Source organism: Ixodes scapularis, unplaced genomic scaffold (genome assembly GCF_016920785.2).
Source record: "Ixodes scapularis isolate PalLabHiFi unplaced genomic scaffold, ASM1692078v2 PGA_scaffold8__174_contigs__length_109621045, whole genome shotgun sequence".
Classification (NCBI taxonomy): Eukaryota; Metazoa; Arthropoda; class Arachnida; order Ixodida; family Ixodidae; genus Ixodes; species Ixodes scapularis.
The window spans coordinates 80,194,657-80,221,689 of NW_024609883.1; the positions used below are offsets into that span (position 1 = coordinate 80,194,657).

Genomic DNA, 27,033 nt, shown 5'->3' on the forward strand with positions numbered 1-27,033 from the left:
TGGCCACACATGCCGTATAAAAAGCGGTAGAGTCTAATGATAGTTTATAAATATTTTTGTCATTTCATACGATATATAAATAAAACAACTTCTCGGAAAACAATGAAAAAAAGAAATTTAAGCAAGCAACCCACTTTTGTCTTAGGAAACAAAAGGGCAGCCATGACAATGCCGTACATTAAAATGTATCCCCCCCCCCCCCCCCAAAAAAAAAAGAAAAAAAAAACAAGAAAAAAAAAGAAAAAAAAAACCGCTTGGATTGTTTGGTTAAGAATAACCCGAGAAACACAAAACAAATCTACTATAGGGACAATCAAGGCCCGTCTAAATGATATTTTTCTGGGTAATACCGGCATCGTTAACTACATTCTAGCAGATGTGGACATATGAAGAACATTTCGAAGCGTCTGTACATTGTGACTTGGTTTCTGCAAAAATGCACTGGTCACTGTCTATTTCTTTTTTTTTTTCTTTTTACATAATCGACTTGATGTGGTCGGGATTGTAGTCGAAACCCAGGTTCGTGATCCCCGAAGGGGCGTTGTAGAGCACCATTTCGTCTGGGTCCCCGGGTCCCCATCGGTTCTCAGGCGTGAATGCTTTTCGAGGGTTCTAGAATCGGGGAAAAACAAAAGTGACTCGTTAGAAACTCTGGGGAAAAAATCCACCTATGGGGTGGAAAGCCTCAAAAATTAATGTGCACATCCCATTTATCGTTTACAAGTAGCAAGATTTTTATTTTTTAACGGGAGCCATAACGGTTTGCGTCTGACGTCATCGCATCATGGTGGTGGTTAGAGCCACTAAATCAGCTACGCGTAGAGTATCGGCACTTCGTTCCCAGATCTGTTTCTGCGCGCCGCCATCTTGGTGCTTAGAGCAGAGCAGACGCAACTGTCGATCGTCCCAATTAAAAAAAATGTGACTTCCTCAGCTTTAGACACTGCGTTGGGGAGCTCACGTGATATCGTTTTGCATGGTCGCGAACTGTTGTAACAGTTCTGGAGGACGGAAAAACGTATCCTGCGATTTCAGATAAGGCTTCAGAAAACCGGCATCCATGATTTTAAGTACCAAGATGACTGAGATGTCGTTACTCTGAAGCGTAGCTTGTTTAGTAGTGGCCATGCCTACTTGTTCTGGGTAAATAAACAAGTCGGATGGTGCCCACTGTATGCACCGGAAAGTACGCGCTCATCAGCAGTGCCACAACATGGCCGCCGGTATGAAGTCAATGCAAGCGACGTATAAAACAGCCCACAGAAAATACCGTATAGGACAGACATTGGATGCGTTTATGTCCACATATACATACATACATACATACACACATATATAATTTTGCACGAATCCTCCGAGAACTGACCTTCCAGTTGATCAACAGCATCACAAGGCCCCAGATGGGGATCTGCGCCATGGAAATAAGCGCCAGGAACCAGCCAACTCCGTCGGCCCAGGCAGGATACTTCACAACGTCGTCATACATGATTGGCTTGTGCTTGACCAGGCCGTAGACGAACAAGAACTGCGAGCAAAAATACGACCGCATACATAAGGCATGTGTACTTCGCAGAAGGTTAGAAAAGGTATACTTTCATAATAAACGACATCTCATGGTGGTCACCTCGAGACCACAGTAACGAAACTTCGTGTCCTTGCTGAGCAAATGATCTCGAGAAGCGGGCCATCCTCGCATATCTGTCTAATGATTATAAGCTCCCCGTTTTGGGGCCTATTTTTCATGGTTTTGCTGATTTTTGATATTCATTTTTGGTGTCAGACAAAGAATAGACATATCTTGGCTTATGCTTGAGAAGAAAACGAAAAAACGAAACAGAACATATTAGGATGGGATTCTCCAACTTCGGGGTAGCATGCCCGTAAGCCGAATACTAGAAAAACGTCCCGGCACCAACGAGAGAAGGAAAACGAAATAAAAGGTCTGGTTTCGAAGAACCCCGAGCCTCGGTGCTTCATTTTCGGAATATATCGTTGCATACAGGAAATACTGAACCCTGCTTACGACCTTACTTATTGTAATCTTACCGAAGTGTCTTCTAGCAAAATAACACTTCTAAAGTCAGCCTCATCCCAGCTTTGGGCCTGTTTTGCCGTGTAGCGATTTCGAAACGTCGGAAGCAGGATCCCTTGTGATTGACAAAGCAAACTTCAAAGATTTAAAGCTTTTCAATAAAAATATAAATTAAAAAAAAAAGATTGGGTGGGCAGTTTTTGGAATTATTCTGTAAATACTGATAACGCGGAATTCTATCTATGGCAACAACTTACTGGCTCAATTTGAATGGGGGTTTATTTCGGCAAGCTCGAAAGTGATGTACCTGGACAGGGTGAAACTCGGAAAGAAAATACTCACTCCAAGAATGAGAGGACAGAAGACGAGCCAGCTGACCTTCCAGTACCATCCAATCTCGTGTCCCAGCATCATTTTCAGATCGGCGCAGAACCGCCGCATTCCTAAACACAAAAATCGGAAACTTACAAGTGCAACTTTGTGTCCATTTTTATACCAAGGAAAGTAAAAATTTCCCCACGCTGTGTAAATTGCCCGTAGTTGTCCCATTTGCAAGAACAACGGGCAAACCGTTCACACCGCAGCCTGTCGCCCTCTGTGCCAACATTTACAAAGCAGGTTGTGCCCGCACGAGACAAGGTAGAGCTATAAAAGTACACGGTAGCAAACGGACGGCACGTTGCAATGGCGTGACTAAGGTTCAAACGGGTTAGTTCAGGAATGTGTGCATGCAAGACAGAGCTCGCACGTAGCTCTTCGGGACCTATCGTTATACCGTTACGACATTGCGAACTCTGAAGGCACGCAAAACTTGATTGGCAGAGAAGTTTCTTCCTCTGATATTTGTATTTTCAACTGGACAGCGGTTCCATACCGCCAAGGTACAGCCGTCTAACCACGGTTATCAAAGGTCCTATAGGCTGCACCACTGACAGTGCTTTGGAGTGTCTACTCTGCTCGGTCGTCCCGATATGACGTTAATACCCTGCTCTTCAGTGTCAGTGAGATAAGGTGCTTCTCGGTTTCATCTAAGCTGTGAAGCACTGTCGGGAGACATCATAGAGGTCAATCGTCTTATAGTTCGCGAAGTGAGACATTTACGGTACATTAAATGACTGCTTCATGTTTCATCCTGAAAGGAGATGACGATCCGCAAGAACGTACCATAGAACCACATAAGACCGACGATCTCGCAGATGGCGATGAACAGCACGGCGCCTCCTCCAGCGTAGGTGTCCATCAGATTGAGAATGTATTGGCCACCCTGGAAACAAGGACAACAATATGGTTCTTAATTTCTAGGCTAGGTGGCGCAAGCTACCGCCCGTTATAAAGGGTACAGCCGTTAGCATCCTTTCATCCATCCATGTGCAATGTTATAAAGGGGCCCCTAAAAGCTGCGCGCACATGATTCCATAAAGCCACAGTCGCAAATAATTCAGCGTACAAAAAATACAAAAAAAGCACTGTTTACTGCCAATCTACGACGACAGAAGTGTCTGCGGACGCGCCTCAAGCACGTTCAAAGCGTGCTTGCTTTATGCGGAGCGCAAGCTCGTCTGCTTCGTTTGCAGGGGTTGTGGTGACGTCAGAAGGCTGAGCTCTGATTGGCTGGGATTGAAGGATAGTGGGTAGACCTTAAAAGCAAGCTGACTTGAGGTCTATCAATCTATCCCACTATCCTTCAATCAGAGCCAATTAGAGATGGGCGTTCTGACGCCACCACAAGCCCTGCAAAAGAAGCAGACGAGCTTGCGCTCCGCGTACATTTGTGTGCTTCAAACTTGTCTGCATTTGCGCAATCAACGGGACAAGACCATCATACAAGGAGAAGACATGCCTCGAACGTTGTCTGTAGACTGTCTTATCTATGATGTATTATCGGTGTGAGCGCGGCTTTCAGACGCATGAACTAGACATTTACAAAGAACGCTTAGCGCTTGTCCCTCTGCTCGTAGATAAACAAACTAATAGAGTTGATTTTTTTAAAAATAAATATTGACGTTTATTAGTTTGCTTAACACGCTACGGAAAAAAAAAAAAAAGAAACACGAACAACGTCAGATATGTCCTGTTATTTGTGACTTCGCTTTCCCTGTTCAGTCTTACCCTGCTCAATCACAGGGTAAGAAATACTATTTGTGTGCGTGTATCAAAAAACAAAAAGAGAGAGAGAGAGAGAGAGAGAGATCCTCTAAATAACGAATGAAGGCCGTAATCGGAGTCGCGGTGTGTATTTTTTCGCGTCCCCTTAAGACAGGTGGCACGGTTAGAGATTATAGACTCGCTTCAGCAAACGGTCCCAACGACCTAATACCTACACTAGCGGTCGTTAAGGGGTACGAGGAAAACAATAGGCGTACCTGCATGACGCACGGAATTCCAAGAAGGAAGCAGAGCAGACAGATGCCGAAGGTCAGGGGCACCTTGTACTTTCTGGAGTTTGGAAACTCGTCGTAGAAGGCCGTCAAGAAGGTTTCCAGCAGAGCGAACTGGAATGAGACGAGGAAACGCGGCGTCATTTGACTGCTGAGATTAAGGTTCCTAGGACGCCTGTTCGACTGGCGTGATTGATTGGCCTTTATTGGAGCTCAATTTAAACCGTGTGCATTGCCCACAGCTCATCAGCTCTTTGCTACACTGGTGGCGTTCCTAGAAACCACCGTGAACAAGGCAGACACCTATTGACATGTGACCAGCCTGTAGACTGGGTAGCCATTGGAAAGTTCAACAGCCATAGGTTTAAACGAGGTTGCGCCTGCACCAGTTAGTTAGATGCGCACAAAAAATTTGAAGCCTACCACCCGAATCCCGGAGTTATTTCCACAGAAACCTGTAACGTAATTTGCTGCGTTTATGAGGGCACACTATTGAATGCCTATCCCAGACATAGTACACAGGTTTACGAATTCCATTTTTTTATAAACAATGGTAGCAAGAGCAGTGAACAGCACTATTAAGAGCAGCTTACTGTACTCCCAATACACTGCTTTTATGCGACGCCGGCCTTGCGTTTCATAGGCGCAGTTTCTAAACAAGTATTCCGAGCAATTTAACGCCATCTAAAAAAATAAACCCTTTAGATTTTAAACGAATAATTATCTTTAAAACTTACCTCGCTGTCGAGACCCAGCAGAAACAGCATGAAGAAGAACAGGAAGGACCAGAGTTGTGGAACCACCAGCCTGGACAAGGCTTCGGGGTAGGCAACGAACGCCAACCCCTGACCTGAGAAACGGAACGACCACATTAATTGGGATGCCTCGTAACTTCATAAATTGTAAAAAAAAAGGAAGAAAAAAAAATTAAAAAAAAATGACACGAGAAAAAAGGTTGCTATTGGGTGCATTGGTGCCAGTGTTGTACTGGTTATTTATAAAGGTAATCGATTATAATTACAATTACTTTTAGTTAAAAAGTATTTTATTATATTACTTGAGAAAAGAAATGGACAATTAATTGAAAAAGTATCCGTTACTTTGTCAGTTACTCCAGATTGTCATAGCGGCAAATTTCTTTGCTTGTTTGAAAAGGGGCCTTTTCTATTGCTCCTATTGAATTAGTATCACCGGATTACAAACTACTGATTTCGTCAAGTCACCACTTTTGGTAGACCGTCCCCCTCTCGGAGGCTCGGTTCAAGGATTCATTGGAAGGAAACTTATGAAAACAAAGGAATCAATTAGGAAGGCGAGCGGAAAAGCTTCTTTGTACGAACTTGGAGAAGAAAGATTATTAAAGTGCAAAAAAAAAAAAGAAAAAAAACGCAGGAAAACTGGTGAACTAACCCTATAAAAAAGAAACAACCAAAAGATGACTCACAATGGGCAAAAATCAAGATTTCTGGAGCTCACTCTAGGTCACAACACCTAAATGGAGCAGACAAGATATGACTTCGTTGATGGAAGGAACGTTCGCACTCGTTTGTGCCATGCTCTTGCAACTTAATGCCCCCCCCCCCCCCCCCCCGAAAAAAAAAAAGAAAAAAATTATGTTTAATTTGGAAAATAGTGTCTTCTGACGAAATGCCGATCGCCTCTCTTCTAAGAAGATTAGGTTGCCTGTCATATCGTCTTAAACATTGTCTGATTTTGGTCATCTAGTGGGTAACTAGCTAAAGGAGATTTGAGCTGACCCTTTCTCCAGTCCTTTTAGTCCCACTTAGCAACTTTAGCTTCCATAATATTAAGGATATTAGATTTACATACCTGCTTTGGCAACATCCTTAATGTCGATTCCAAGTTCCGTGGACATGTTGCCTAGGACTGAGAAGATGACGATTCCCCCAATGATGCTTGTCAAGAAGTCCATGGTACTGATGAACAGTGCATCCCTGCAAGAGCGTGAACACGACCAGATTGTAATCATCTCGCTCGCTTGGTCATCAGCGAACTCAATTGGGCCGATAAAGTGACTTCGAGCGAAGCTGAAAAGAATTGTGACAACTAACCTGTGAACAGGGTTCTTGAACTTGTTGTAGCTTCCGAACATAATGATGCCTCCCCAAGATATGCCCAAAGAGTAAAACAGTTGTTCCGCAGCTTTGCGCCAAATCTGCAAGAATGCAGACCGCCGCTTGATATCTCCATCGAAGGTATCAGACTCGCTTGAACGAAGCGACGGCTCGCCGAAATTCCCAACTTACATCAATCTCCAGAAGCCTGCTCCACTCGGGAATGAGAAAATACTTGATGCCTTCTACTGCTCCAGGCAAAGTGGCTCCTTTGATGAGTAGAATGAAGAGAACGAGGTAGGGAAATGTCGCTGTGAAGTAGACCACCTGCAATGGGGGTGAGAAAGATAAATATACAAATCTTCCAGAATGTTTATCTAGTGTTTTGGTCGTGTTACAAAATGAAACACCCCAACACCAGTGTCACAACACTTTTATAATATCTTCTCTGTACACACAGCCGAGATTTTTCCAAAGTGAACAAAACCGCGATCAGACTGCTTAAATACATCATAATAAAACAGGCTACAAACGCTGTTTGAGGTGTTTTTGTTTTCTTGTATAAAGGCGCTCACATTGGTCAAACGAAAACATGTCTGGACGCATGTACGAAGCAAACTTGCTTCGAACATGCTATCCGCACACACTTCGTCATCATGCTTGCATCGAACACCGAGTCGTCTGTATGGTGAACGAGCAGTGTAGCTGCGGCTTCGGCAGTTCGAAACAACTGCCTCAAAATTGCGGAACGATTGCGAATCTTATTTTAAGTTTGGTTTGCCTTTTGTGAAGGTTTGTGACACCAAACGCTAAACATTGATAGTCGACAGCCCCATACCTTTCCGGTAGACTTGACTCCTTTCATGAGACAAAGGAAGACTACCACCCAACTGGCAAGGAGGCAGAGACTGAGATCCCAACGAACAACTCCGAGCTCCTCGATGCCGCCGGTTATATTGAGAACGTAGCGTCTGAAAAAATAAAATATAATAAAGCACAGGACAACTAACGTTAACATATATACCAGGAGATATCTTTCTTTCTTTAACACAAACTTGCAGCCCCCTCGCAATCCCTTGATGCCATTTCCAGTCTGTGCGAGGTAACGAACCCAGAAGATGCTCCGCCTCCAACACACGCTGGTTGCCTTCCCGCCGTGCTTTGGATGCGCGTGGTACGAAAAGTTATGAAGGACACAAAGCTCGCAGTCGAGGTGGAGAATCTTGGGGATTCTTAACCTGTCAGGTACCGACTAAAGCGACCAATCGACCCTTTTCAAGACCCCCTCGAGCAAACTTGGTGGTCGCCATTTCTTGATCGCTCAAAGTGTGCGATTGGATCCGACTACTCGCCGAACACTGACGCAGTTCTCGTGTCCAATACACGCTCAGGGTACGCGCCCAAACAAATGGCGGACAAGGAAGTCCGGATTCTCGCGGAACTTTTCTAATTGTCCACCTTCATGTGTCGGATTAAGATATACGTGGGTGCATCTTAGATTAGCTTTGCATTATTTTATCGAGGCGTACACAATTCAAACGCAAAAAAAAAACAATTCTTTCGACATCCCCCCCCCCCCATACTCCCATACCTTGTAAAATTACGTCGCGCAGCGCGTGCATAATGCGGAAAACGTCATCTTTTTTTAGTGGGGCAACGAGGGTTTAACGTACATATTGAACTGCTTCAGAATGCACGAATGAGAACTTACTCCCAGAACTGCTGACTTGCTGTTTGCGTGGCGTTTGTGCAGTTGCTATAGCGAGCTGTGTAGACGTCCTCGGGAACGAAGACTGTCATGTTGTCGGTGCCTAGAAGTGCAATACCGCTCGTGATGTTCGTGGAGTTCATGTATTCTTGGATAAGATTCTTGCCGGTCATCACGCAGCGTTCCTAAAACAAAAACAAACAAAAAATGATTTTGAACAGTTTTTTCACAAGCACGAAACGCGGACAAGTTCTACAAGATTGACCTTTTTACGAATACACTGCTTACTCTCGAAAAAATACCAAAATAAGAATGAAAAAAAAAAAAAAAACTTTAGGTACGATATATATATATGATAACGATAATTTTAATTGACATAAGTTTTGGCGCAGCCAAAAATCAATCCTTGCGCTCCAGCGGCTTTTTCTTTTTTTTTTTTTTGCGTGCTTTAAGGGCGCAGCTTCCGCACCGTAAACCAATTTGGTCACGAATGTGCATGCTCCGGGGCATTTCTTTGACAAGTGAAAAGCATATTACAGTACTTTTAAAAGCTATATATTAATATATTTTAATATTTGTTTTTCTTATCAAACGAGGTGTCGATCGTGCTCAGCTTTGGAGTTTACGTTGTATGCCGTTTTTGTTTTTAAGAATAAAACAAAATGATTCAATCCAAGTGTGATCTTCGTTCCATGCTCTCCAACATTGCAGGGGCCAGTTTATAACCCTGGGCTGTGTAGTGCTCACGTTGATTCTTAAAATTCGGTAAATTAGGAACCATAAAAATTAAGCCTATCAGTAACAGCATATAAATATGTATTTTAGTCATTTTTATGCTTAAATAGTATATATGAACATCAACGCACTTTATTCTAATACACAATATGTCGTGACGTCATCTCACATTTCGCATCACAAAAAAGACGCAGTATTTTTTTTTTTAATATATGTTCTCAAGACCGACATGTCGCCTCACTGAATTGCTTTATTGGCCGGCGTAGACGAGTGCCTAGTGAAATATTAATTCCGTCAAAAACCTCGGATGCACACACTTACCACATTTTTGCTCCGGACATAGCACGTCTCCAGGTCTGCGCCCCACCACTCGTGACAGTTCACCCAGGGCAGCTCGGAACGGAAGCTTTGTGCCATGTAGAAGACCGTGTAGGCCAAGATGACGTTGTAATAGACGGCGACGATTAGGGACACCACCACCATTGCAACGCCGACACCTAGAGGCGAAAACAAAATTGTCCGGTTATTTCCATTGACCGATACTTGTTCTTCTGTGTGAGCCTTCTTAAAGCATAGATAACAGAAGTCGAGAACGGTTCTCTCGGACTATACTGCAGAAGTTCAGCGCAGTTTTGTGTACAGCGCGAGCATTAAGGCGTTTGGCCGTATAAATATATATTTCTTTAAAGATTAATCGTTCAAAACAATTGGCAAAAAATTGGTAGTTGGCTTTGGCATCATTCTTACTTGCCGATTTCCCAATAACTATTTTGAATTTCGCGATACTACCATAGCATATCGGAGAGGGTAAAGGCCGGCGATTCCGAAATACAGTTAGTTGGGGTAACTCAAAAATTCACAAGGACCTTGGTTGCGTTCACTGGTTAATTTTTTTCACCTAAAGCGAAGACACAAGACGCCCATTGGGACCAACTAACGAACACCCCACTACATAGACGTACACACAACACGGCTACTTTACTTATATGCACGGCGATATTAGAAATCGCAGGGTCAAACTTCGAAAACGACAGAGTCCAAAGGATCTGTAAATGCTAACTCACCCTTGGCGATGGGCAGGCACCTCCAGACCGAGAGTGGTCCCAGACTCGTGAACTGACCTAGGGCAACTTCCATGAAGTACATGGGCTTCCCTACCAGCAGCATGAGGATGACGTAGGGCAGTAAAAAGGCTCCTAGATGAGAGATGTACACCAGAACCAATTTTTTTAGACTCCCGGAATATAGTGGGTGTGTATATGTCATACTGGCTACTTAATAAATGCGGAGCGTGTCGAGGCCCGTGCATCTATCAATGATATTGCTTCATTAACCAGTAGCACTTCGTTTCTTAAAATAGTAGTGGCTATAACTGATTGGGTTAGATATTCTACATTTCTTGAGTTACGGGGACCCAGAAGTTGTGTAGGATGCAGAACCTTAGTTTTTTTTTTCTCCTATAGCAAAAGGCGAAACGACTGAAGTTTGTTCAAAGAACCAAGACGGAAGCAATGCGTCCTTTTTCACGTAAAAGATATATAAAGAAAGTCCAATTGCTTCTTTTTTTTCAACAGAAAGTAACTGTTGTTGTTTTTTTATTCCTAACAAGTCCCGCTATGTGTTATGCCGATAATCCCTTTGGTTCAACTAAGGAGCTGAATAAGATAGTGAATCCATATTATATAAGACATCAAATTTAGAACAATCCTCTAGTGAACGTCGTATACAAATATGTTCCTCGAATACCAATTTATGTAGCAGTAAGAAAGGTACTGATCATTCCTAAAAAAATTTAAATTAAAGAATTAGATCCCTTTACCTACTAGCTGGAAGTATATACATATATATTTTTTGTAGATGTTTTAGATTTGTAGGATAATGCTGACTGCCGCTGTCTAACAAAGTTTCACATAATCTGCGAGTGCAAAAGCTCACGCACCTCCGCCATTTTGGTAGGCCAGGAACGGAAACCTCCAAATGTTGCCGATGCCCACGGAGAGACCTATACAGGATAGAATGAACTCCGTCTTGTTGGCCCACTGACCCCTCTCTGGATGCTCTTCTTTGGCGACAGGACTCGCAGCCTCTGCTGCGTGAATGCCATTCTAGAACGAAAAGAAATGACAAAAAAACATCAGTCAATATAAACATAATGTGTTAGCACAGCGTGCGATCACCGCAGCCCAGCGAGCACAGGTTCGACACTTTGTTTCAGCTTAAGTCCAGACACAGCCGATGCTACAAGCGCGAGCATGTGGTCCTGAACAATGCTTGCTCTGCACGAGCCCGAGCGCTTGACAGGGACGCTGAAAGCCCGGAGCTCGTTCAAGTGAAACGGAGTAGTCATAAGCAAGAATGCTGATAAAAGCACCGGCCAGAAGGCCTTTCTTTTATCGATAGCACAGTAAACAATCCAATCAAAAATAAATATTCAGGTTCCTCGTGTGCATTATTCTCGAGTGATGCAGAATGAGATATACTTGAGTACAACTTTCCGAGTAAATAATGTCAATGGTGTGGGCTCTCGCGCTCATTGAGCGCCAATCAAGAATATATGCACGTCCACACTTTATACTTCTGAAAGGCTTCAGAAAGTCGTTCTTTGCTCTAGATTGTGATGGTTTACTACGCTGCGTAGGTGCAAGAAAAAACAACATACTAGCCTATATCCAAGCATTATCTGATCTAGACTTAACGATCGCATGGTGCGATTTCACTTGCGATTTCGCAATTGCTACGTCACTCGTACGAAAAAAAAAAAAAAAACTGGGGGAAGTTCCTGTGTTCGACGTAGCATGCACCTGCAAATTTTCAAGCAAAATCGCGTTATTGGAATCTGTCATTAAAAACAAGACCACATGTGCAGGAAAAAAATAGGCGAAAATTGCATGATTTTTGTAACATAAAAAAATAGTTCCACACCATTTTTTTTACAAAAAAGCCGCGGGCATAGTTTTTTTTTTTTTTTTGTCACACAAAAATTTTATTAGGCTTTTCAAAAAACGAAAAGTTCGATTTTCGTGCAGTAAATTCCCCGGTTTCTTGAAGGAAGCTGGAAGGAATTTCGCCCATGCCCTGAACTCCGTTTTATTTAGGGTTGATAATTGCACACGTGTTCCAGCAATATTCTTTTTTTTGGGGGGAGGGGGGTAGGGATTTCGGTTTTACTAACAAGGTACGCGCGAGTGGGCTCCACGGAGAAGAAGTAGCTCGTGTCCCCCTGTCGGGCACGAGGGCAGCATTCGGGGCTAAAGAGGAAAAAGCAGCGGGACCAGCGGACCAGCAACCCGGTCGCCCAAACAAGACGCCGCCGGCAATGAGGCTCCGTCAACCGCTCTGGGTCCTGGTCTTGACCACCGGGATCGTCATAGGGGCCGTCTTCTTCTGGGGGGCACGCCAGACACAGCCAGCCCAATCCAGAGCATGGTGCGTTCAAAGATCGTGCACCGTCCTTGTTCCATTCGCCTTTCTCCCTAACGCCAATACGTGACTTGCGCGTGACGCCATCCCACTGTTCCACTTAGTCACTCACACCAATTCTTGCCGAGAAACAAAAACGTATTCAGCGGCTCGAAATATGCGTGCTGCAGAAGGTCCGAATAAGAACCCGCATATTTGGCACCGCATAAAGGAATCGAGAGGATTCACTCGCGGCCTTATAGCTGAGTTTGCGGCTGTTGAGCGTGTGTTGAGGGCAGGCTTTCCACAGTTCTTCTGCAACATTCTTTTTGCGTTTTGTTTTCTCACAGCATCAGGATTGCCGGTCTTTTTGGCCTATAACTATAAGCTCGTTTTCCCCCAAATATTGTAGTTTTGTTTTTGTTTGTTTTTTTCACCGCAAAAATAAATTGCGCTTTGCCGAACGCTCAGTTTTCCGCAAAAATCTAAAGCTATCGGTTCGAGTGAGATGCCACAAAGTTTCATCGCTAACCGCTGTCTTATTCAAAAGTTATCAGGGATTTTCAAAATATTTAAATGGAAAAGATGGGGCCCATTTTTGAACGTTTTTTTGGTAGCGGCGCCATAAAGCTCCGTACAGTCCAGAGCTCTGTCAGACGCCATTTTACCATTGAAGATTTCGGAAAATCGCTTGTAACCTTTAAACTAAGCAACGGTTTCGTTGCTTAGTTGCTTAGCTTTCGGCGATGCGCTTGCGGCGATGCGCTTTCGGCGATGCGCATTTCCTTTTGCAGTGAAAAATATAAAGAAATAAAACACCACTATTTTGGGGACACCTTGTCTCTCACTAGGCCTGTCTCAGAGACAGTCGAGGAACTTGCGATGAATCTTGACTTGCAAAGAAAGCTGGGGGAGAACCGCCAGTTTTCCTTTGTGGACACACTGTTCTTGTGGTGAAGGTAGTACGCAGAAGCGATGCCCTTCAATAGGGGCATTTACTGAACGCCGGTGCGCTGTTCACGGAGCGAGGTCACATATATAGGCTGCTGAGGCCGGCGATCTTCATGGTGTGGAATGCACGTTGCAAGAGAATAACCGTGGAAGCTTACCGTCAGCACGCGTTCCGATGCCGCGGCATCAACTATGGCCGCCAGTAAATACTTCCTACAGCTGCTGATCGGACAGCAGCACAAGCCATGCCTCTGTCTACACCGTGTTGGTCGTTCAGCTTGCAAGAGCGACGGCATCCTTCATATCAGTGGCCGTGCTTCATGCCTTCCATTCTGGGTTGAACTTTATGTCATTTATAGCGGCAGGTGTTGGGAATAGGAGAGTTTTAGCAAGTTGTTTTCGAGGGCCCAGCATCCCCAGAGGCGCGCGTCAAAGCATGCTGCGAAGAGGCACTGCGAGCTCGCCATACGGATACCGTTATACAAAAGAGAAAAAGAAATCTGATGAAACTTCCTCGCTATAATATCGACATCTGGTAAAAATGGTTCTTACGCTTGAAAAATCCTGACACTTTTCAATCTTACGCCATGAAAAAACGTTTCTATTCAATATTTCAGAAATGTTCTATCAAATATCATGCTGTTAGAACATAGCGTCATTCAACTAGACCCCATGGGAAACTTATTTATTTATTTTTAGCTTATATTTGTTGAGGGTCTCGATCAGATACGTGTTGCCAAAGGCTAAAAAGCCTGACGAGGCCTTTGCCCTCCACAATATTCTTGGCAAATCAACGGCCCCGGAAGGAAGACAGCAAACTTGATTGTTGGCTGTCTTCTTGAGAATCAAGCATCTTCAGATAGGTTCTTTGTTATGCTCAGTGACATCCAAACAGGTCCTGCAAAACCGAAAGAAGCTGGCAGGAGTGAATGGTCATAGAAGTAGTGAATGGTCATAGAAGTAGTGAATGGTCACAGATGTAGTGAATGGTCACAGAAGTAGTGAATGGTCACAGAAGTAGTGAATGGTCACAGAAGTAGTGAATGGTCACAGAAGTAGTGAATGGTCACAGAAGTAGTGAATGGTCACAGAAGTAGTGAATGGTCACAGAAGTAGTGAATGGTCACAGAAGTAGTGAATGGTCACAGAAGTAGTGAATGGTCATAGAAGTAGTGAATGGTCACAGAAGTAGTGAATGGTCATAGAAGTAGTGAATGGTCTTGGCGTCAAGCAAGGGCATCGACTTGTGGGTCTCTTGCAGGAATCGGACTTCGTTTGACCGATCCAGGTTTCTACAGGAGCGGAGAATCACCAAGACCCGTGTTTCAATGTCACCCATCGGTGGCACTGGTTCTGCGAGCGCTGATGCTAATGTTGCTGTTGCCATTGGTGGCGGGGTTGTACCCACGGTGTTGCCCCTGCTAGACAGGCCATCACTTAGAAGCGACGTGAGAGTGTGTAGCCAGCCAGTGTGTGAACGCCAGGACGCCTATCTGCGAGAACACCTGGAGAAATACCAGGAACCCTGCGAGGATTTCTACGCCTACGTCTGTTCGCGTTCTTGGGCCGCCAAGGACGCAAAGGTATGCATGTGAGACAGCGTTTATTTGTTGTGCCTTCGAATTGAGTATCAACGAAGAAAGAGATCTGGCATGAATATTTTACTTTTTTTTCTCCTTACTGTCAAAACTGAGATGTCTAGCTTTCATCACACCGCGCGGGAGAGTTGCAAGTTAGTGGAAGAGAATCAAGTATACACCCCAACAATTTTAGTATGTATGCATAGTGCTAACTCATTTGAATCTTTAAAAAACGCTAAAGTAAAAAACAAAAATCCGAGAAAAAAAATTAAACAACTGTGAGGCTCAGGCAGTCGCAGCGTCACCATGTTTTTATCTATAAATGTCAGTTATGAATTTTGCATTGATATGCTGATGAACATGTGTTTGTCCTGTATTTTTTCTTGGACGACTGTAGGTCGACAACGCCCCATACCTCATACAGACTTCGGCGAAACTAATGCACGCTCTTCCGAAGACGCTCCACAACTACTTCAAGATGAAGCCTCAGACCTATTACGACTTTCCCGGGACTTTCATCAGCCAGGCCCTTTTCTTCATCCCCAACTGCACGTCAATCTACAGTCGGAACGGCCTCGGGTGGGACCCCTGGCAGGAAATGCTCCCCAAGCTGGGCCTTGAAGGATGGCCGTTCACCAGAGTTCCCTCGAACAAAAACATCTCAGCCATCGCGGGTCTTGTAGACCGCACCCTGGGCGTCTTCCCCTTCACCGAGATCAGGGTCACAAAAGAGTATGTAAAGGGTCACGTCGTTCAACTGGACGCTCCCAGGACAATCTTGCGGCGTCACCAGCTATGGCACACTGGAGAAAACGTTTTCAACTACACGCAGATGGTAGCGAGAGCGTTGAGTGTCCTTCGCGTCCTCCAGCAGGTTGACATAATTGCCGAGAACATCGTTATTCTGGAGATGAGACTTGAAGAGGCGATCGAGTCAAAAAAATTTAGTCCGCCCTCCTTCAGGACGAAGGCAGTTGCCTCCCTGTCTAGGAGTAGAAAGTGGAGTTGGTTAGACTACACCAACTCCATCTTCGACTACGCGTCTAACAGCGTCGAGAACGTGGAAGATCTTGCCACGGGCTACTTCAAGGAGCTTGCCGAGATCATGGATAATACATCGTACACAACGCTGACCAACTACATTGGCTATCGGGTTATGGTGCATCTGGCTCCTCTGCTACCAGACGAAGTCAATTTCCTAGTTCCCCTGAGTTTGGAGAAACCTATAGTAGGAGTCGGTGAGCGATTTCAAGCATGCGTGCATCTCCTTGAGAAGCTTTTTCCTTTTGGAATGACAGCGTTCCTTAGAATGTCCCTCGGAGACACCCATCCGCTCAAGTACTCAACGTTGTTAGACTCTCAAATTGAGACGATGTTCAACCACACCCAACGCCTCATGTCAAACCTCGCGAAGAACGCTTACTGGCTCAACCCCATCGAGAAAGTTATTGCGAAAGAAAAAATAGAACGGATGGACTTCGCCTTCATGGGCACCGTGAAGGATCTCAGCATTCCGGCCGTCTATTACAATGCACAGTCTGTGCCTTTCGACGGATCCAAGCTCCTGCAAAGCTTCTTCGACATTCAGGCCAGCACCAAGAGAGCATACTTTGATCCCTGGCATCGATCATTGGACCTTGATAACCAGCATCACGTGAGCAGCCTCCAACCGGACGTCGAGTATGTCCGCGGCCGAAACCACCTCTTTCTACCGTACGCAGTGTTGGCGTTCCTCAAAGGGTGGACCAGCAAGATCGAGCCCCTCTTCATCCCGATGGTCGCCAAGTTCCTCTTGAAGGGTCTTTTTATGGCGGTGGACGAGAGAGGCTCCTTTATTGACCACCAAAGCAGGCTCCAGGACTGGTGGAGCAAGGCGACACTCAAAAAGTATGGCCGCATCAAGTACTGCTTTCGAAAACAGTACACGGACGAGGTTCAGCTCAAGTTCACAAACGCGGATCCCATGTTGGACCTGGAAGACAACATTGTTGAGAACGCAATAGTAGCACCGCTGTACGACTACTATCTCGACGTTCTTGGCGTGGACACTGCTACCGCCCAAAAGGCCAGGGCACCCATCGGAGGCTTCACAGTGGAACAGCTCTTCTTTGTCTACTACGCGCTTAGTCACTGCGAGCAGGACAGCGCTCCTTACGTGAAGAGGCTCGTTGAGTTTAGAGAGACGCCGCCTGACGTTAAGCTTAATATTCCTCTGCGAAACTTCGCCAAGTTCTCGGAAGCCTTCGGCTGTCAGTCTGGGAATGAAATGAGCCCTCAGGATCGCTGTCTGGTCTGGTGAGATTGGTACTCTTTTCCCGGTAAATAAAATGTCGGGAGGTATGAACGGGTGTCTTGCAAGCTTGCCGCTAATGTCAGATACGTTATGCCATTTCGCGAGTATGATGCATAATAAAATTATTATAAAATTGTAGGTTGGTTGCATGTCGATCCCCACGGCCTGTTTTAGAGCAAAACTATTATTTTCACGAAGGGGTAGCTTTATTTAAGGTTCCTGCTGCACGAACAAAACACGTACCAGCGCTCAAACGCAAAAAAAAAAAGTGAAAATACATTTGCTTGTCTACACTGTTTACAGCAAGTACTGCACTACAGCTCGGCAGTGCGCTTATGTTCGCAGAACACGAGCGAGACGATCACTGTTTAAAGCCACAGATGAAAATTAGATTAAATCTACCCTCTGGCAGGGGGATAAGCCTGGCTTATTTAGTGAATCTATACTCATCATAACACAAAAAAGTGAAGGTTGTGCGCATCACTCACGCGCTGCGCGAGTAGTTTTTAGAATATTTGATTGTCCAAGGAAGAATCGAAGTTTTTTTGGCGTTTGGAACATGTCCGTCTCGATAAAATAACATATTTCTAAGATGCACCTATATTTTAATTCAACACATGGAGGGGGAAATTAGTAACGTTCTGCGTGGAGCCGGAATCGTTTTATTATGGTTCTTGGGGCGAACACGGGTATAAGTTCTGGCTCTAGCAACAGCAGCAGCAGCAGCAGCAGCATTAAACACAAGAATGTTGGGTTTCATAACTTTCCGAAATTCGCCGAGCAGGCAGTAAGGGACGGTAAATAGGTCTTGTGTGTGCTCAGAAACAAACACGGATTCCGATTGCCTTGTTGTTGAGAATAGATTAGAATAAAACCGACAGAACCGCGAAGTGAACCCTGGGTCGGAGGTGCAGCGCGATCCTGCTTGTCTCCGATCGTGTTTGCGTCCCGAAACGCCTGCTATCTCGTGTTCGGCACTCGTTCGTTAAACACTCGACCTGTGTTTACCGGTAGCGTTATTTTATTTTTGTCAAACTCAAGCCTTTGCTCGCTCACCAATTTGTCAGGCCTTTGCTCGCTCACCAAGTACACGCCTCGAACGTAGAGCCCCAAGGACAAGGCTTTCGAGCGGATACCACCAAATGTTTTAAAACCTACCTCGAAGGTAGAAGCAACGAACAGACACATTGCATAAACTATAGCATCGGCGAAGCTCATTTCCAATGTGTAAACTAGCGCCTCGTTTGCAAAAATACCCAAAAAATGTTTTTGCCAAAGCAGAAAGCCAAGTTATGAACAATAATGAGAAAAAAATTTGTGCATTGCGCAATGCACCATAACGCAGAAACAAACGTGGTCTGAATGTCGACAAGGGAAATGTTGCTCAGCATGTTTGTCAGCAAACCATCCAAGTATTTACATGGTTGAAAACCCTGAGAAAAAGATAAATAAAAAAACCGGACGAGACAACTCCTGTTGTCTTGTCCGTTTTTTTATTTTTTTATTTAGCCTTTCCTCTGGGTTTTAACTTTGTCGTTTAACCAGCTAGCCTGCACTGTTTCCCCTCTGACAACTACGTTGCAAAAACTAACACTAAACCCTAGCCTTATCTTTAACAAACAGTGCGGCGGGTTTACAAATGTCGGGCACAAGAGATTGCGCATACATTGATGTTACTGCCCAAAACGTGTCTATATCAACAAAAAAAAAAAATCAAACTTGCCACTATACGTGTGTGCCCCTGAACAACATCACGGCTCAAAAAGGGCTTAAAGACCGACGACCAGTTCGCGCTTTCCACTTTTCCCTCGCTTCCTCCTCTCCCCCCTTCTACCCTGTCCACCGTTGCCTTTTTCCTCCTCCCCCATGGTGAGGAGGATCTTCTGCCTTGCAGAATCTCGGGTCCGGTCGTCGGCCTTTAATTAAATCGCGATTTGTTTCTCGGGAGGGATTCATTGAACCCGTGGTGCTAGTCTACAACATTCCCTCCTAAGCACTGCAAGTGAACTTTGGGGCCAAAGCATGAGACATACCGGTGCCCCTCGAAATGGGGCGCGTGTTCAAATACCAAGGACCGAAAGAAAAAGCCAGACAGCGTACTCCCGCTTCCTTAGAGTGGGGGAAAAAAAAGCTGAACTCTTTTGCTTGTTTTGGTAGTGTCATGCGTCAACGAAGGAACAAGGTGACGGCAGCAGCTAGGCTTTGGACCTGCGAGTACGCAGCCTCCGCGGTTCTACCGCGTCCGTCGCGTTGAGTCCTTCAACAAAAGTTATGGCGGCACCCAAGGTTGCTTCCTCAAGTTCGCTTATGCACCGAACGGTTGGTGAGATCGGTCTATTGGTGTATATGGGTCAGGTGCCGTCAATTTTCCCGCGATGAATAGGTCACGTGACATACCTTTCCTCGCCAAATTTAGAGCAAGATGCACAGACGGACGAAAGGACGGCAGGACGGACACAATCTTGGGATTGGGGGGCAGAGTTAAAATTCATTTCAAGCTTTAATAAAAGGGGGACTTACCATGACGGCACCGTCTCCATTAGAGATGATTTCCGCTTTCTTCTCATCAGCTTGGAAGGCCGGATTGACGAAAGCAGGAGCCTCCAGGTGCATCTGCAAGAATGAGAAAAAAATATCACCGGATGATAATAAGAATAACGCTTCAATGAAACCTAAACAGCTCTCTAGCCTTTTTTTTTTTTTCACGGTGTTTGGGTGTTTATAGCTTTCGTTAGGTAAAGCGAAACAGAATATAGACCAACACGTTCTGCTACGGCGGTAAGAGGCAAGAGGAGCTTTCCCTGTCACCGACATAGATTAGCTCAGTCAGGCTCAGTTGCGGAACTCCCGGGGCCATTTCTTCTCACTCCCTTCGGTTCGCCCTCCCGTCGTTTGAAGCACCATCTAGATTTTAGTTTCAAAACTGTATTTCATAGAGTACAGAGCCATATATCAGTGTCAGCTCGCCAATTACGTCACTGACACGCAACGCGAATACCATGGCCAAGCCCATTTCCATCTTCGAGCCCAACCGACGCCGGGGAATTTTGCCCGTTATGCTTGGCTCTCGGTTTTCTCCAACGTACGACTGTTTAATTGTGTTTCAAGACATCCGGTAGCAGTATTTGGACTGTGTCGTGTTTATTCAGGAACCATATATTAAGTTAGTTCCCGGTTACCTTGTTTATTCTCCCTACATACGCGGCCGGCAACATGATTACCACAATGGCAGCCTGAGGACGTCAGTGCGAGCCAGGCGTAGGTGTGCTTAGATAACCCACTGCTTTCTATATTTCGTTACAGCTCAAGTCGAGACGCAGCCGTTGCTACGAGCGCGAGCATGTGGCCCTGAACAGTGCTTGCACTGGGCGCCATATTTGTGGGTGATGTCTAGAGCGCATGCTCTGAACGAGCCCACATGAATAGGCTGCTAAGACCGGCAATCTTGAGGGTGCGAAATGCACGTTACAAAAGAACTGTGGAAGCTCGCCATCAGCACGCGCTCAGCAGTCGTGTACACAGCTATGGCCGCCAGTGAATACTTCCTACACTCTGTTTCATACCTAGCGTGCAACGCTGTCAAAGCTACTGGCGCGAGCGCGTGGCTTCATCTATGGTTTCGTTTGCGCGAGAACGCGTGCAAATGATCAGCGAGATCAAGCCCCACGCTCGCGCCAGTAGCTTTCACAGCGTTGCACGCTAAGTATGAAACAGAGTATAGTGCGCGTGATTGTCAGACGCTGAAAGCCCGGAGCTCGTGCTTGCAGCATCGGCTGCGTCTGGACTTAAGCGAAAACGGAGTATAAACTACTCGCGATGGGCGGCGCGAGGTGCCATAAATTCACTCGCATTGAGCAAACTGGCATGCGTCCCAGAAAAGTGTCCTCGCTGACGGTGTAACACCTTGCAAAGTCGTCGTTTCACCAACCTTAGTCCTCAGGAAATACAAGACATGTATAGTGGCTGGGTGTATATGCGGAGGGGAACTGGGGGGAGGGAAGGGGGCGGGGAGGCTCTGATAAATATAAAGTCACATAAAAAAATGCAGAGGATGATAACTTTTTTGCTGACGGGAATGACCGTGAATGGGTACACGGTCGTATATAAATCAAGCCGACATTCTAGGCACTCTGGTGTCGTCTTTAGCGTCACCTAAGCAACTTTGACACCCACACACTTACGTCACATTAGAAGGCATGTACACGTTTCAGGGGAAAGAAAAAGAAGAAAAAGTAATCAACCACACTTGGGCCTTGAAATTTAATGCAGTGCATTTTGCGGTCTCTTAGCAGTACCCCCCGTATAAAGCGCACCCGCTATAAATGACCGTTTTCATCGAAACCATTGGTATCTCATTCGAACCCTCAGTCGCACTTCTTTGTATGATCGCAGTGTCGCAAAACCAATGCTGTCACTCTTCGACCATTCTTCGGACCACCGAAGGCAGGGGTTTCACCAGGAATCGAGGGGGGATTGAGAATAGAGAAGTGTTGCGAATTAAGGGGGTGCCTTCAGAAAAAAAGAGGGGGGGGGGGGGGGGGGGGTGTAGGGAAATCACTGATCGGAAGAACAGGCCATTGGCGGCGGCTCTGCCCTACCGAAAAACCCAGTAGAACTTTTCGCTATCTGGATTATGGAACCGGAAATCGATCTGGATTCTATCTGGATTTTAGGTTTTCAGAAATTATTCCTTTGTCGGAAATCTGGATTTCGGGTTTGCAGAAACAAATTTCTGCTTCCATAATCCAGATAGTGAAAAGTTATACTGGGTTTTTTTGTAGGGAGTCGACGCTACGACCCATTAGAGCCAGTCTAGCAACGGAAAAGTGCATATTGGGCGATACCTAGCGCCACCTAGCCTAGTTGTAAGTCATTCAATTTTCCCTAGATAATTTCCACCGGTCTTTCAATCTCTTTTTTTTTTATTAAAATTGGTTTAGGTGTTGATAATCCGATGGCCAGCCAATCAAGCAGATCCCGAAGCGCACCGTCACGACACTCGTTGCCATTGTTAGATGGCAGAGCGCGGAAGGCAAAGGTCACCTTCGGCGCTCTGCCATCTTCGTCTGCTGGGCTGTGGAACGCCTTCAGAGCACACCGCGCGGTTGCTCTGCTGTGCGGTACCATATATCAGACGCTGTGCATGCGGCCACAGTTTACTGACTCAGCATTTTTCCTCCGAGTACTAAGCGATGCAAGGGCCTCGACTGCGGGCGGACTTTAGAAAACGGAACGAGGCATATCTAGAGGTGTTGACGTAGTAGGCACACTTCCCCCGAAGGACTCGTGCTCTCGCATAGCATCACACACGTTCCGGTTTCGTTCGATGCGTCGGCAAAAAGAGAAAAAGGAAAACCAGTACGTGCGTAGGTTTTTTCCCGCGATTGTCGAGGCAACCTCGCGTGCATTTATCCGTCGATCGCAAACATTTTTATATTTTTTTATCTCGAGCTTTTTCGACATTGCACCGGTGTTTACGCTAGAAAACAAGACGCTCCCCCGGGATTGATAAAGATCGGGAACCAATCCGGCGAGTATATTGTATACGTGTCACCAGCTGCGTTCGCAACTACCAAACAAGCTTCACGTCACCGCACTCCACCGTGGCATTTATTTTACCGGCACACAACAATGTGAAACAAAACCAAACTTGTCACAGCGTTGTAGTTTATAGCTTTTTAATGGAGCTCGCGATCTCAAAATTTGGTACGGACCTCAGACTGTTCCTCGCTAAATCTAGCGGGGAGTTTGACATCACGTGACCTGACCTGTACACCAATTTAATCTGCCCGCTAAACTTGGCGGGAAAATGAACGTCATGTGACCTGTGCACCAAGGGAAAATGATAATTGCATAGGTTTTTCACTCCCCGAAACGAATGCTTATATCATCGAAACAAATTTGAACAATGGCTCCTTTAATACTGCCATTTCATGCACCGTTAAACTATAAAAATTTTAAAAAAAATTGTTACTTTTTTTTTTTTTTATTTCAGGACATTCATACGCGAGCCCTTTCGTAACGGTGGTTCGCGAACATTTCTTGGTACCCAACACAGCTGGGCCTTACCAAGTATCAAATGCTTTGCTCATTATCGAGTTCAACGAGGTTTCTCGTTAACGAGGTGGTGAAATTAATGTACACCACAACCTAACGTTTGCTGTCCGCAATTTAAGTTCTGCTTGCGACGACTGGATTATAATAATTACTCGCCGTACCAATTAGTTCCCTTCAATTAAAACTTATGTGAGCTGCTAGTTTGTATGAAATATTGCCCATGCAACGGTTTACTGTCAAGAGCATACGTATCGCCTATAAAAACTGATCCGCCACTGTCGGGAAAAGAACGACAGAGGAAAGCTTACAGTTACCCGCTTACACAGTTACCATTCCACCTTTCAAAGTTCAATTCCGGAGCATCGTGAAATGGCGGTATTTCGAAACAAAGATCAAGCAGAACGTTAAGATATACTGTAAAAATGAACTGCTGCAATCATAAAAACGTTAATACAAAAGAGTTTAAAAAAAGCTATGAGAAAAACCAAAATTACGCAGTTATAACACTATACTTTGATGTGTTTAATAGTGCACTAGAAAACGTGAGTCAACATTACAAAAAGACAAGGAATCCTAATATGTAGAGAAGCAGAAGACAGAATTTAGAAATTTTAACGGTTGCTCTGCAGCCTGCTACGGCCCCATTAAATGCTACCAAACGTTTCACAACAATAGCTTAAAAATAAAACAGAATTACGTTATTTGTTGTGAGTTTTCAGAAAACTAACCCTAGGTACGAACATCTTCAAGCGATATTTAGAAATACGCTAAGCGGAAGAAACGTAGCCAGCAGTCACAACCCTCCGGAACTCAAGACATGCTGTCCAGTTCGTGAGCTCGATCTTGGGATACATCGACACAAATCGCAACACTAGAGATCGCTACACTAGAGCTCGCATGCTTCACCACGCAGATTCTCGACACGTTTTCCGGGAAAAAAAAGTAGAGAAGGGACGGTAGGGCTGTAATAACAATAATTTGGAAAAAGACCGGCTCGGCACGTGATACCAGGAAGACGAGGAAGTAGCAAACACCGCAGCATCTGAACCACGGCCATCACATCCTCCACCATAAATTCAGCACTAAACCTGATACAGTTTGTGCATTTACCGTGCGAGAATCAACCATAAAAGCTAAGAGGGGCTCGAATATTTGGGGCCACTTATATATTGTAACTTAAGAAATTCCAAGAGAAAAATGGCATGTGCGAGAGCTCACATAGGCGACGCAACCCTTTGATATGTATACCCAAGTTTGCCCGGCGGATGATATCAGTAGACTGGGAAAATCACATAATCATGGGGCTGGGACAAGTCTCGATGTTTGTATATTTATACCCGCTCCCAAGCACATCAGAAAGACGACACAAGCTCGGATAGCGATACCAATAAATCGAGCTGTAATGGCTAGCTGCAACCTTGACCCAACTTCAAAGAATTGTGCGGTGGCATCGTAATTGCGCGTTCCATCGTTCTTGGGCACACGGGAACCTGTTTAGAATTCTGAAATTATCTTTGGGATCGTAATTTGTATGGGAAGCTATAGAGAGGCATAAAATCCAACACGGCAAGTCACGTGTAAAAAAAAAAAAATCGATCTCAAATATTTCGCTAACTCCTTTAGTCTCGTAGTCTCGGGTTTTCAAAACAAGGTGTTTATCAGCCGGGTTCCCGAATATATACCAACACATGTGCCCTCTGAACAAGAATTATGTCGGAAAAGAGCTCTGCAGCTGAGGTCACACTGCTTACACATCATATAAAAGACGGTGTGCATACAGATTCGAATGCGAGTCACCGCGAGATCCGTGCTTCGAATGCCGCATAGCAACGCGTTCAGAGGAGAAACTTGGCACGCGGCATTCGAACCACGGATATTGCGGTAACTCGTGTTTGCAGACTGTTTTTTTTTTTTTTGTATCATGTACGAGTAGTGTGACCCCGTCTCAACATGTTCATCAGCTTGTCATATTTGGCACCCTTAAAAGTTATTTTAATGACCCCCTAAAACGGTTGGAGACTTTTTGAGTGTGTGTTTTTACCGGCAGCCTTGGGTTTTTTTTTTAATCATGAAAGACTTCACTGACGTTCTGATCCTCCTAGTGTTTGTACGCACTTCAATGAAGGCACAATACACGCAAACAAAAGAAGCCGCGTACAAGTCGGTACGCGTTTGTGCGTGCGTGTTCTGGTGCCTTTGTTTTTGGTCCTTGTGTTTTGTACGTTCGTTCTCACATACGGTGTACGCCAACGCAGTATAGTTCATCTTCAAGTGGTAACTATAATTATTCGAAGGGCCCGATGCCGTTCGAGACACAGGTTTAAAAGGCATGTTGCGACGTGGCAGTGCGAGCGCTCACTAAAGACGGAAAAATTACTTGACGAAAGAAGTGAAAATAAAGAACTTTGCCGCGATCATTGTTCCTCGGGCGAAACCATCGCCCGGGAACCCTCCAATATGGAGGAAATTTACTAATTGATCATGTGTACACTACATGGCGGTTTTTTGCATACGGTCTATAGCTGACAAACGGCTGTAGACTCATATCGGCCTAAAACCTTCAACCGCGAAAGAAAAAAAAGAAAAAAAAGCAAGGCCGGCCGACGTACAAGAACAAGGAAAACTTGGAACGAACGTGCAATTGAAAGCTGCAGTACGGGGAATACATACAAATAGGCTGTCGGCCGCTCGGCAGGAGTATTCCAAGCGGATGGGCAAAATGCAAACTACCGGATACCACGCCACAGGCAGTCACCAAAGACTGCCTTTTAACTGTCAGAACAATGCGGTCCTGATATCCGAAAACGTCAGACTCCTTTTGTGTAAACGCCACGATGACTCAAAGCGAACAAAACCGACTGATTCAGCAGACACCTGGTTTAGGTTGTTGTGACGCCGTCACAGAAAGCAAAACGCCGTCACAGAAATCAGGAGTGTCGCTGCAACATTCCGAGAAGTGCGACGTCCCCGACAAATACGGTTCGAGCGAAAACAGCGGACTACGCCTTGTTTTCCGAGCAGACGACGACAGCGAGCAGACAGCGGGCGCTCCCTCAACACCACGAGGAAACAAATACTCAAAATTCATCTCTTTTGTTTTCTCTTTTTTGAGGGGGGATTGTATGTAGACGGAGTAATAATGATAGATGAGGAATGTTAGTCCGGCGAAGTCGCAGGGGAGTTCGAGCTCTTGAGAGAGACTTCACGTGCCCCTTCGCTCGTGCGCTAGCTTCGGCAGTGCTTTCTTTTACAGTCTCGGTCGAGACTGTAAAAGAAAGCTTTTAGCAAGTTGGCCCTAGTTTCCGACTCCATGTGCTCCAAACTGCCAACAAGTCAGTTGCATTGCGAGCTGCGTCAGAGACAAGAGCGTGGGGAAAGGGTGCATGGTCTTCCCATAGATCCTTTTCAAAAGTCCGCCTCAAAGCCCACCCGCCATTGCTTGATCACATACTCTGAGCATGTATTGGACACGAGGACTGACGTCAGCGTTCGGCGATCACTCGGAACCAATCACATACGCTTCGTTCCAAGCAATGACGACCGATGCATGTTGCTCGACGGACTTCTTAGAAAAGGGTGTATTGAGTTGCGGTTTTTGCTAGCCATCCGAGCGCGCCGACGGCATTGTGAAACGCGTCATGATTATAACCTTAGAGGGTGCGAAACGAACAAAAAGAACCGACCCCGCAAGCGACGCATGAACATGACGCCATTTTCTGCTCAAGCGATGCGTGAGATCTGCCTCGGGTTGAAATAGCACCTAAACATGCAACTTCAGACTTTCAGACGAATTACTACGTAACGCCTTTTAGAACAGGTCGAAAA

At 45.3% G+C, this 27,033-nt stretch overlaps 1 protein-coding gene across 1 annotated transcript; it reads right to left on the reverse strand.

The window, feature by feature from the left end:
• Positions 1-311: 311 nt before the first annotated feature.
• On the reverse strand, positions 312-25,934 carry LOC120836358 (sodium- and chloride-dependent neutral and basic amino acid transporter B(0+)). Its single transcript, XM_042286625.1, is given in 17 exon segments — positions 312-452; positions 455-612; positions 1,363-1,525; positions 2,375-2,475; positions 3,197-3,296; positions 4,396-4,524; positions 5,148-5,260; positions 6,241-6,365; positions 6,483-6,586; positions 6,678-6,812; positions 7,324-7,456; positions 8,197-8,378; positions 9,250-9,425; positions 9,993-10,124; positions 10,868-11,033; positions 19,672-19,764; positions 25,879-25,934. Coding segments are annotated over 16 exon segments (2,100 nt in total). The 5' UTR covers positions 25,879-25,934; the 3' UTR covers positions 312-362.
• Between the last annotated feature and the right edge of the window lie 1,099 nt (positions 25,935-27,033).